Source organism: Akebia trifoliata, chromosome 12 (assembly GCF_017979445.1).
Source record: "Akebia trifoliata isolate Shusen 1 chromosome 12, ASM1797944v1, whole genome shotgun sequence".
Taxonomy (NCBI): Eukaryota; Viridiplantae; Streptophyta; class Magnoliopsida; order Ranunculales; family Lardizabalaceae; genus Akebia; species Akebia trifoliata.
This window is the reverse complement of record NC_141386.1, coordinates 30,802,198-30,814,990: the sequence shown is the minus strand read 5'-3', so window position 1 is coordinate 30,814,990 and position 12,793 is coordinate 30,802,198. Positions and strand designations below refer to the sequence as shown.

The window sequence follows — 12,793 nt, the reverse complement described above, 5'->3', positions numbered from 1 at the left end:
AATGGCATTGTCTAACCGTGGGTACATTATCTATGTATTCAACCTGACATACTTTTTTTCCTATTATGATTTTTGGTATTTGGATTATACATTACACGAGAACAGCTTGCACCAATGTTAGACAAACAATATACAAACTAAACCTATGACATGATCAATGGGAGGTTAATCTTATTCAGGGTTTTCCACCTCTGGGTCAAGGAAAACTAGGTCTTGGCTATGGCCAAACAGTGCATTGCAATTTTCTCTTAAGCTGAATATGTATTCTGTCTGAAATATGCTGGCTTTGTTGAGAGCTGTTGTTCTACACTTTTCAATTACTGGGGCACTGTTTTCTTTGTTATATATATTAGCAGTAATCGCACCAAATATTTGATGAATGGAGCTTCAACATCCAGCAGCATTCGCGCGGCCTTCTCCTACTGTGTACAACAAGTACGGAGCTATGATTACCACCACTACTTATGTATGCTCCATCTCCCTCCCGCTATGCGTAAGGCTGCATTCGCCTTACGTGCTTTCATTGTAGAAACTGCAAGAGCCATGGATGTTGCTTCTGATCCAAGAATTGGTCTCATGCCTCTCCTCTGGTGGCAAGAAGCCATAGACAAAATCTTCGCTCATAAGGTAATTGAGCACCCCACAGCTCAAGCCCTCTCTTCTATAGTCTCCGAGCATAAGATAAGCAAGAGTTGGCTAAAGCGATCTGTTGAAGCTCGGATCTATGATGCAAGAAGGGATGAGAATGGTATTCCTGAAACAGTTGAAGAGCTTGAACGATATGCTGAGGACACTGCATCCACCATTCTATATATGACACTCCAAGCTGGTGGAATAAGGTCTACTGCTGCAGATCATGCAGCCTCACATATTGGTAAGGCAAGTGGCCTCCTCTTGCTGCTTAGATCGCTACCTTACCATGCCAACCGTAACCGTCAGATTTCTTATATACCTGCTGATGTGGCATCCAATCATGGGTTGCTTGTTAAGCAGGACGGTATAACACAGATTCGAATGGACTCCCTCAAGGGTTTACCCGACGCAGTTTTTGAGATGGCATCGGTTGCTAATGTCCATTTGCGGAAGGCTCGGGAGTTGGCTGGAACAGTTCCCGCAGAGGCTCTTCCCGTGCTTCTGCCAGCTGTGCCTGCTCAGGTTCTATTGGACTTTCTAGGGAGAGTGCAGTTTGATGTGTTCGATCCTAGATTGGCCAAAGGGGTTATGGGTATTTCGCCATTTTAGTTTCAGTTGAAGCTGAAGTGGCATGCATGGAGAAGGAAATACTGAAACTCTCTCTGTCCCTCACTCCCAAGTTCTTAGTCAAGAGGGAGTCCCTACAGTGTAAGGTTTGCGTTGTTCAGAAACTAAAAATAAAAATCTTCATGCAGGAAAATTTTTAATTTCAACAAATTTTGGGCAATAATACTTGTTAAAATATGGGCTCGGGCCATGGACCTATGGTTTGATTTTGAAATCTTATGGGTCCAAAAGAACCTCATTTGGAAGCCCATATAAGGTATTGAGGCCCACAGAGACCTCACGAAAAAGCACCATATGAGTTAGAAGGTTGGTATTATAAAATCTTAATCAGTAGTCATTAATTGAGAAAAATAACCTTTTAGGACTTATTAATCTTAAAGATACTGCTGAGATGTCATGGGATTGCAATCTTATAGACTTGTATTTATTTTTCGGTTGTTATGTTTTAATTTCTTAATTAGATTAGATGTATTTGGTCCAATCTAGGATGAAGACATGAGTTAATAATTCTCCTCTCCAGGCTGGAAGTATGTTCTCATGAAACATTAGAATTGTTGAACAATTTAATAGCTATGGGTTGTGCTCCTATGGTTTGACTCCTTAAAGGATTATGGAATAGGTTGTACAAATGTGCATTTTCCTCATGTATCCAGCTGTTTCAGTAATCTGGATAGGTCATATAGAATGATGGGTGTGTGGCAGGCCTTCATTAATCTGAGGATTTTGCACGATTACAGGGGATTTATTTTCAAGGGAAACTAAATTTCCTGAGAAATTGGTCGTGAGAATATCATAAAACATACAGTCAGGACACTAATTTCTATGTTCATAGTTGATTATCAAAATGACAAAGTACATTTATCATCTAATTACTGAAAAAATGAAGGAATGCCAATCTACGACAAACCCAATGCCAGTCAAATAACTCAAACCTGGTTTATAGCACAAGAAGCCCACCAACTCAATCAATATTGATGGACCAGTTGTGGGATCACTTCTTATACGATGCAAACAGGTATTGGCAGAAAGTATAAATAAAACCAACCATAAGACTCTTGTCCAAAATTATATATTCAGCTTCATGGATGAGAGTTTCAGTCACGATACATTGAACTCGGGGCAATGGCTACGCATTTAGCCAAGGGTACATATTGGGTGAGGTGGGCAACCGTGCTGTAAGAACCTCGACTCCAGTTTCTGTCACCTGCATAACCAGAGCAGTGTCAGAACATAGAAACATGTTGAATTCGACTGCAATTTCAGAACAAGACAGACATGTTTAAGATGGGAGTAAATTAATCCAGATTGCCAGATGTTCACATTTCTCCACCTCGTCATGGTCAAGGAATTATTCATCCCAAAAAAGCACTCTATTCCCGTTCTTTCTTTCTGTTTCTAATGCACCGAATATCGATCTAAGTTGAGGGGAAGTACAAGGAAGAGATTTTCCCAAGTAGGGGAAATTTTTATACTACTTTTGGTTCGGTTAAATTTTTTATTAAGGATATTACTGCCCCTTGAAGTATGACAAAAGAAAATATTCCAACCCTAGAAAGATCTCAAATTGATCAAAATTACATTATTTAGTGCCAGATTATTGTCTCGAGTCTAGACTAATGACCCATCTAATGGCACTAAAGAGAGTTGGTCATCTTCAAAGGTCTATCATGAACAAGCAGTACACTTAAATATTAAAAAAGTATGTACTTAACTGAGAGGTCATTAAAAGAAATTATTAAAAGAAAATGTGAAGATACCAGTAGAGTGTGTTCAAACTGAGCACTGCGTTTGCCATCTGCAGCAACGGCTGTCCATCCGTCAGGCCATAACCGATCACGCCAAACTCCTATAAAGGTAATACTTTTAGTTTTTATCAGAGATCCCATAAACATTCCACTGAAAATCATGCTATAGAGTAAGTTTCGAAATATAACCAGTATTAATCATTGGTTCAATTGTAAAGGTCTGCCCGGCTTTCATCACACCAACTGCTTTATTTCCTGATTTTGTTAAGGTTAGCAACACAACTAAAAAATGTGAGGCAATTTATGGTTAGATAAGTGCTCAGGTAGATTATGTGGAAAGTGTATGGACATTTCATTTGAAATTTTCCACCACTTAGTTTCCCTTGTAATGAATAGAAAAAACTGCTTAGCAAGGATACTTCCATAATGAGGAATGTTTGGGGCACAATGGAACAGCTCTCCAATACCATGACCACAGTATGATTTCACCTATTTTAACAATTTTCACAGCAAACAGACATTGGAAAAATGTTAGCGACTTCAACACAAATGGTACAATCTATTAATTGTACAAGTAGATATCACATTACCACAGAAAAGCCCTGACATTGAAGCATGACGATTAATAACTTCCCCAACTTCACGAAATCTTACTCCAGGTTTAACTGAGATATAGAAAGTATCACTAAATCAGGTTAATAATCCACAGAATGGAGTAACTGATGAAGAGGCGTGAAAAACATTTTCACAGAACATATATTAGAATGAAGCATTTACGAATAAGGAACTCAACATTGTCCACTCTACATGTGAAACTAATTTTCAAACAGGTTGTTATTACACCAATTACTACGTTGTTACTTGTTAGTTCATATCAGATTCATGCCCAAAAAAAAATAAAAAATCCAGGAGGCATTTCAAGAGTCAATGAATTATTAAAAAATCCACTTTCAGATCAGCCATGATGAGAACATTTGGAATTGCATGATTCCAAATGTTCTAATGTGGTAAAAGGTGATCGGAGCCATGAATATAATAAGGCTGCATAGACATAACCCATTGGCTCCATCAAATTTTTTTATTGGTAAAAAATATTCCCCTTGAGAAGCACTATACTACCACTTTCCTATCAACTAATTACTGAAGAACTGAAAAAAATAAGAAAAGAATAGAACTTGAAATGATAACTTCCATCAAAATTTCAATTTCCATTAGTTATATAGGAGCAATGAAGCAAATATAAGAAAAAAAAATATAACACTTGCTACTAAATTAAAAATCAATGATGCAACACTATATACACTAAGAAATACCAACAAAAAAATATGTTTAGAAAGAAAATCAGTCAGTGCAAAAGTAAGCCCAACAAGTACCTATAGATATAGCTTTCTCCAAGCACTCATAAGTACATCGGACCAACTGTTGAGATTCTTCATCAACTTTTCCCACAAAATATGTTTCGTTAAGATCACCTGCACATTTGCTCGACCATTGTCAAGGACAACGCTTTGCAGGAAATAAAATTTAAAAAAGTGTTGAATGAACACAATGACTGGCATAAACCTTCTTACCATGTACACCTTTATAGTAGACAGTCACATCAACGTTAACTATGTCACCATCCTCTAATCTCCTGCAACAAAAAAGAAATGTTAGTTGATCCTCATAAAAGCACGAATAGATAGTGAACAGCTAATATACTGCAAAGATTGAAAGAAGTTCAATTCAGGTGCAACTTGCATTTACAAAAATAAGGGAACAGCTAGAAAGATATCATTGACTTCAGAAAGACACAATCCTCAGAAAAGGAACAATTCTGAACTGGTACATTCTTTTTGAAGAAATAGAGTAAAGATTTGATAACAACGATTGGAGACGGGAATTACCAAACCAATAATCCACCCCCAAAAACTGAAACTTGTTCACCCTACCCACTCTAAAAGCTATCTTTATCTGGAATTTAGGGAACATCTTAAGAGTACTTATCCCACACCACACCCATACAATGATCTCACTTCCCCATCCCATGTTTTCTATGCCATACCTCGCATGCATTACTTGTGTAGGGTGTTTTTGTCAATACAAATTTAGTCTTTAATTTTGTCTTCAAACTTATTTGCAAGGGCATTACTGTCCATGTTTCTTTTTCATATTAAATAATAATACTTGGGTTGTGTAAACAACACATGAAACCCTAATCTTATTTTTCCCCCCCAAACACTAGATCCATTTAAACTGGTTTTCAAGTTAGTATTAGAGCAGGATGAAATTATCACAAAAGTTGGAGAGATCATCAAATATTGTTCGTGACATTTGATCGTATGGTCGACGTCATCAACAGTATGGACAGTGCACCCCCTTGGCAAGACGGTATTTTCTAGAAGATCTTGATTGATCCTATTACTATGGATATTCAACGTGAAGTTTGTGAGTTTGCTAAACAATGTTGTTCTTATCCATTGTGTGGTAGTAAATGTGATATTTTGTATCTCTTTTAGATAATTGTACAGGAACAAACAAGCGAAGGATGAACGTAGAATAAACATATATTGATGTTGTTGTCAGCAACATCAACGACATACCTAGATTGGAAAGAAGAAAATCCAGAAATTCAATTATGAAATAAAACAGAACCCAAAACTTTGATCCTCCGAAAGACCCTCTCATTGATGTTCTTCCTTTTGTGGGAAAGGTTGAGCAATGTTAAGCCCTAGCAAACCCGGATTTAATGGGCTGGAGAACTTTGAGTCTGACCTTACTTTGTGGATTGTGTACTCAAGATAAAGGTCTGAGTCCTTGTGATTTGAGGTAGGCCAGGTCAACGGGCCCAATTAACAGACCTACGCCTATCAACCTCAAGTTGTCATACTATGGTTGGTACCTTGGTGGTAATCTCGGTGACATGGAGAAAAAAGCGTTCAGTAATTGCTCCATCCAGTGCATAGGATGAATACCGTGCCATGATACATGGTGTTTGCGAGTTGTTTTGGCCGAAGTTGTTGATGCTAAAGTCGAGATTCAACATTCAAGGTCATAATAATTTGTATTGTGATAACAACGCTGCTCTATCATTACTGCTCACAATCCAGTTCAACACGACTGAACCAAGCATACTGAAGTGGATCGACACATCATTAAGGAAAAAGTGAGAGATGTGTAGATTTCTTCTACTGGATTTATTTAATGTGATTTTCAAGTTTACTTTCTTCCAAACACTACATGTTCCATGCAAAACCTCCACCGCCACTTCTCAAGAAGGGCTAAATTCATGATCCTAAGTTTTCAAAATCCTAATCCTCCACTCTATTTAGGGGATTATAAAGTCTTCCAATTAACAAGATGGAATATGACAGTAAAGGATATTTTACCAACGAAAATAGAAGAAAAAGAATTCAAGGAAGACAAGTATATGTATTAAGGAAAAAACATGAAGATGAACACATGGTAAAATTTAATATACACCTGGCATCTGGAATTCCATGGCAAATAACTTCATTAACTGACCTGCGACAAACAAAAAAGAGCTGACGGACTAAGCATAATCCTTACATCGACATAGAAGTTAAGTGAAAGAAGATAATATTGAAGAAGTACCTACGTGCAGCAAGACTTTGGAAAGAAATGATAATTTAGTGGAGATGGATATCCTCCTGACATTTGACAAAAATCAAAACAACCAGTTAGTAATATTATATTGCTGAAGAAAAGATTCCCTTGCTTTGTACTTTCTAGATGCTCCAACAAATTGCCAAAGTCAACATTCCCCATGGAATCCTATCTATAGCATTAAAGGCTAAGTTATGCTAACTAAAAGGAGATGAAGAGAAATAAAATAGGATCACTTTTTCTATCCAGGTTGCAATAAATTAAGAGGAGGTTGATGGTTTCACTACAACAATAAGTCTCCAAAAAACAATAAATTAATCAACTATTAAAACATTGTCTAAAGCAGAGGACCAAACAAAACAGGCCATATGGATGCATTATTTGTTCCCCAAATAATGGAAGCTAAAAGAGGTGTAACTAAAATGGTCTAACATGGGATATAAAAGGCAAGTTTCGTAAACCAACAAATGATGAAAACCATCACATTTTGAATACTTCTCCAAACTCCATATTCATATGTAGGGTTATTCCTACCACCATCTGACTTCAAACCATACATCCAAACTTAACAACGATAACATCCCTCGAAAGACTGGACTGATGCAAACAATCATCGCTCAGTTGAAAATGAAGGTTAGCACATCCTTTAGAGGCATAAAACCTTAGAAAAAATAGAAAACCAAAAGAAGTCATCACACGTTGAAAATATATGACCAAGCAGCAATCAACTTGATACATTGAGAAACTCAGTGAGTTTTTTAGGACACTAAAACTTACATATCTACCAACAATGAGCTTCTATGCATGACCACACGCACATGTTGCTCATAAAAATCATATAAAAGACAAGTTTCGCAAACCAACAAGTGAGAAACCGGTCTAAAGGAACTGATCTGAATAATACTCATCTAGAACAAAACATACCAGCAGCAATTGTTGCCTCATGAACCACTTCGTCAATTTCATCAGTTGTCACACCAGGTTTAATTACACGAGCAGCAGCATCCAAGACTTCCCGAGCAATCTAAACATGATTTTAAACAAGTAAAAAGAGTTTCAAATTTAACTTAAAAGAAAAGCCCAAAAGAAAATCTAAAAAATTCTGCATCCTCTCGACTGCAACTTTCCGAGACAATCAGAAACTCTCTCAAAACATTAAATGTTTCCGGGTCAATCCTTTGTTTTGTCTCAGCCAAACCAGAATGTTCCACCAAAACATTCTGACACGGCATGAAATTTGACCCCTGCGTGTGACTATAGTTGGCCCTTGAGTACTTGAGTAGTAACTGAGGATATAAGTAACATTATTCACCATCATACGAAAAGGCAACCAAATCTTTGGAAAAAAAAAAAAAAAACATTTCAAGAGTATGGGCTATTCAACAAGTATTAGCTAACCATGGAAGCAGAATACAAACAAGCTAAAGAGGAATATACAATAGAAAGTAAAACTTTGGAATCAACACACATGCAACATTAGGTTTATCCAATCATATAGAGATCAATGAATTTCAGGGTATCATAGAGGATAGAGATTCAAAATCCACCAAATTATCTAGCATATATGAAGACAAAGAAGGAATGTGGAGACTTAATGACACCAACTTGATTTAGTCACTCAACTTACCAAAAAATCATACTACGACATCTTTTGGAATATGAAAAAGCAGTCCAATGAAAAGGAAAAGTTAGGCATTACGAACTTACCCGGCTAGTTTCTCTCATTCTCTCAATCTGTTCCTGAGTTTTGATCTTCAAAAGTAAGAAGGCCAACAGAAAAGAAAAAATTATTTACCCTCCCAACAAACGTGCAACTTGATTAAACATGGATATCTGGCTTATGAACCAGTGAGAAATTTCAAATCCAAGCTTACCTCCACAACATTCTGCAGATCACTATTGGGCTCAATTTTTGGGATCCCCTATCAAATAAAGAAGTAAGTTAGAGCCACAACAATACAATAAACACAAAATCAATTCCTTAGCACTGATTACATGCATAACATGAATGTTTTCGAGTGGTGCAATACAATATTTTTTACAGTGTCACCTCAGTGAGGCGGTAATGTCTGTGATGGTTCATGGTAGTACCACAGACATGAGATTAAAACCCCACCTTCACATTAAAAACCTATAAAAAAAAATGCATAATAGGAACAGACAACACAAATCCAGAAACAGCAATCCATTAAGACTTGATCAAATAAGAACACACGCACATTAACATTCATGAACAGATGGGAGGCCCATTATTATAGTCATCAATTGACATCCTCTCTGCAATTACACCAATCGTCTACACACATCAAGACAGAAACCAATAATCGAAAGCCAACAAAAATAACTCACATCAATTGCCCAGTCAGGCTTGTCAATATGCGAAGGCACAACACGCATACTTGATATAGGATACGGCCGTAGCGCCCTGTGCATGAATATGAAGGGCATTTTAGTAATAATAAAAAACATAAATGTGACAAACAAGAAGTCCCAGATTGAGATATAAAGAAGTTGAAATACCCAACATATTATTGATCTGGATTGAACATGTTGAACAAATAATGAAAAAACATGCATTTAAGGGATTCCTTCATTTGTGTTCAGATAATTGATGTACCCATGACATATTTTAGATTAGTAATGAATGAGTGGGATCGTAACAAATACATAATTAGGGATTTCCTTCTGGATGCGTGCATGGAGAGGTTTTGATCCTACGCATGTGTTGGTGAAAAAAAAAATATACAAGAGTTCGGACATATAACTACTAATATAGAATGAAAATCTATTAACAAATCTCTAGCTAAGGTGTCTGCACCAACATTCATACTCCTGTATCGATTTAATAACAAACTTGTTCTTCCTTTTTAAACCTCTAAAATTCATTTTCTATCCTTCTTAATGTTGGTGTAATTGAATGTGCAACTATCAAAATCATAGAATTACCCATCAAAGCATGCATGGCATCTGAACCGTAGTTGTAACAAATCCAAATTGCAACCAAAAAAAAAAAGATATTGAATCTTTAAGAAATACCCAGTCCAATCAAAATGAGGCAGTTTAGATGTTCGAGTCTGGCCTTTCTTTAAGCAATATAGCCAACCCTGATTAAGTGAGGCTGAAATTATCTCATCTGGAGTAGTCCCCGTCTTAATCACCGACAACTTGGCCTTCAAGTGTACTGATTTATGTGAACTCCATGATGCCTTAAAGCAATCCTGAGTACTACAAACCAATAATAATACATCACCATAGAATAACCAACATGGTTTTAAAACTCATTTTGAAGTCTCGTATCGTCCGTGAACGAGACTGAGTCGTCTCGGATGAGTTTTCCAATACGTTTACGACGTCTCATTCAAAAATGAGAAAATGAACGTGGGTTTTAAATCTCGTCCGATACATTGACTTGTCCGTCCGGCCCATTACTGAGCGATATCGAGACGAATCGGGCAATAAGTCGCAGTCTTGGACGAGTTTTGAAACCATGATAACGTACCAAAAATAAGTAACTTAGAAATTCAACTAATACATGAATTAGTTACAATTACAAACCAGAAAGCAGCACCTTCACGAGAAAGCTTCAATTCCACACACTTGGGACACCTTCGTATATTAAAAAAAAATGACATTTTTATTATTATTTGTTTTTTTTTTTTTTATAATAATAAAAGGTGTCGCATATGTTGCAAAAATAGACATTAAATGGTGAAAATATATACTGAAGATGAGCAGGTTTGCCACATCGAGCACAAGACAAGGTTGATTCTGTCGTTGGTGCATTCGAACGCTCATCCATCGATCCAAATTTTTTTACCTATAAAAAACTCAAACAAAAACAACTAATTAGAGAGATTAAAAGATTAACCAAAAATATCTTAAAAATAAATTAATCTGTTTTTATTTTTATTTTTTGTTCATATTAAGGAGTAAGAGAAACCCTAACCTGGTAAAGGTTACGCACTTTGAAAGGTGTGCGTGAGAGAGAAGAGACAGAGACGCTGAAAGGTCTATATGTGTATCTGAAAGCTAGGGTTTGAAGTAGCGAAGTATGGGAACCTTTGACAAAGAACAACTTTCAGACTAGAAAATAAGGAAAAAAGAAAAAAGAAGTGATTTAAATATGGGTCCTCAATGTTTTGGTGAATATTTTAGATACCCCCATGTGTTTTAAAACTGATGAGATACCCTCTTAACCTCTATCTAATGACCTAAATGCCTTTATACTCAACCTTTAGGGCGTGTTTGATTGCAAATAAAATATTTTGTCAGGTAAATTATTTTTTACTGTTTAAGCATATCATGGAAAATTTCACTGAAAATTATTTTTATTGTTTGAGTTGCATTTAAAAAAAATAAAAAAAACCATTATTTTAATTTTTCTTTTGTACTAACTATATATAAAAAAAAACATGTCAAAATCATTTTTTGTGAAAATTTTGAATAAATATCTTTTATAAAATAAGATAAAAAATTCCTTTTAATAGATAAGCATTGAGGGTATCTATACATATAATATTTAAGGGGTCCCTAGGCTCGACTTTTGGCATCCAAAACACATGTTCAAATGCTTTAGGGTTGTAGAGGATAAAATTCTATGAACTTTGAAAAAAAAAATATTAAATGTTAGTTTTCCTTGTTGAATTTTACATTTAAATTTGAGAGTTATGTAGCCATCCATTTTCAAAATTTTGTATTAAATGCAAATGAATTTTTATTTTTATTTTGAAATTTTGAATATGAAGTTTTCTTTGAAATCTAGAGGGTTGTAGTGTTGGATTATTTATGTGGTTACCCATTTGAGCAAACCTACCCTTAGTAAGGCTTAAATCTTTATTAAGTTGGTAAGTAAAATGTGTCTCATGCATGATATCTATATTATACCACTTCGTAAAAAAACAAGTTGATGGGTACCCTAATAGTTAACAATTAGTATAATTCTTCAATTAGTAGTTGCTACACACTATATTACTCATTAGGCTCATATAAAACTATATCCTAAAGTCTAAAAAATAGGTAATCTGATGAAAAAAACAAGAGAGTTTTTAATATTATAGATATAAATTGTTCGTATGTTGGCAAATCATTTTTTTTTTTTTTTTTTTTTTTTTTTTTTTTTTTTGGGGGGGGGGGGGGGGTAAGAATACATTTGTGTATAATCTTGGAAAATCTTTTGTGCAGACAAATCAATTTTCCCGCAAATTTCTTTTATTTGTTTCATAAAACACGTAAAAATACTCATTTTTACAACAAATCATTTTCTACTTAATTTTCTTTGCAATCAAACATTCCCTTACTCAAAATTTTATGATTATTGTAGACACCTAAATTTGAACAAGCCCTCAACACAAAATGCCAAAAAAATCGAATAGGCCCCAAGGTCCAAACCTCTAAAACCTGTCTATTTTTCAAATAAATGGCATAACACCCCTTTTATTTGGTCCATGAGCTAAGAACTCTTCTTACCTTTGTTTTATCATCACATCATCTCTCAACCCGACCCAATCTTACATATACTTTAACCTAATCAAGTTCAACCCTTAAGTCCGTTAGCTCTAAACTATTTTACCTCTCAACCCAACCCAAAATCCAAGCCCGATGATCATAATCAATCACCAACGATCATCATAATGAGACACATGCTATCACTTCAACTCACTTCTTTAATTCATCTACCAACCCCATTGTATTTCTCTGAAAAAATCAACCTACCCACACCCATGTCATAACTTACCTCATCATTCTCTCCAAATGCATCATCACTAACGATTCTCACATTTCTTCTCCCTAGTCAACTCACCTAACACACCCTCACACCTCTTTAACAAATGTCACCATATTCTCCACCCTTGCAAAAAAACAACAATCACCTTCTTATACCTTTATTCTTCTGATCAAAATCCACTACATTCAACTCATCTAATACTCGATCCAAATAGATTGAAAAATTCAAACCATTTGGATCGCAAGCAAATCATGTACACCCATTTTCACAAATATCCTTTTACTATCCTTAATTTACACACACCCAATCACAAACCTCACACAATTCTACCCTTTTTTGCCTTTTTACCCCATTTTACCTTTAAAAGTCCTATAAAACCCCCTTCCTCCCATTCTCACCACAATACCTTCCAAGGCTTGAACACACCCCTGAAGTCATCTCTTTCAACACTCTCAAT

General features: G+C 35.7%; 2 protein-coding genes across 2 annotated transcripts; one reads left to right on the top strand and one right to left on the bottom strand.

Annotated features, from left to right (window-relative positions):
• Positions 1-360: 360 nt before the first annotated feature.
• On the top strand, positions 361-1,332 carry LOC147389463 (uncharacterized). Its single transcript, XM_086417793.1, has one exon. It carries the CDS (start codon positions 376-378, stop codon positions 1,240-1,242), a length of 867 nt encoding a protein of 288 aa, XP_086273919.1. The 5' UTR covers positions 361-375; the 3' UTR covers positions 1,243-1,332.
• Positions 1,333-2,048: 716 nt separating this feature from the next.
• On the bottom strand, positions 2,049-10,712 carry LOC147389462 (methionine aminopeptidase 1A-like). Its single transcript, XM_086417794.1, has 17 exons — positions 10,558-10,712; positions 10,334-10,428; positions 10,167-10,217; positions 9,648-9,836; positions 8,961-9,036; positions 8,486-8,533; positions 8,319-8,363; positions 7,536-7,635; positions 6,604-6,655; positions 6,468-6,509; positions 4,577-4,638; positions 4,379-4,477; positions 3,591-3,670; positions 3,425-3,494; positions 3,195-3,260; positions 3,018-3,106; positions 2,049-2,464 (listed from the first exon to the last, which is right to left on the bottom strand). The coding sequence occupies exons 2-17, from the start codon at positions 10,408-10,410 to the stop codon at positions 2,387-2,389; spliced, it is 1,224 nt and encodes a 407-aa protein (XP_086273920.1). The 5' UTR covers positions 10,411-10,428; positions 10,558-10,712; the 3' UTR covers positions 2,049-2,386.
• Positions 10,713-12,793: the final 2,081 nt, after the last annotated feature.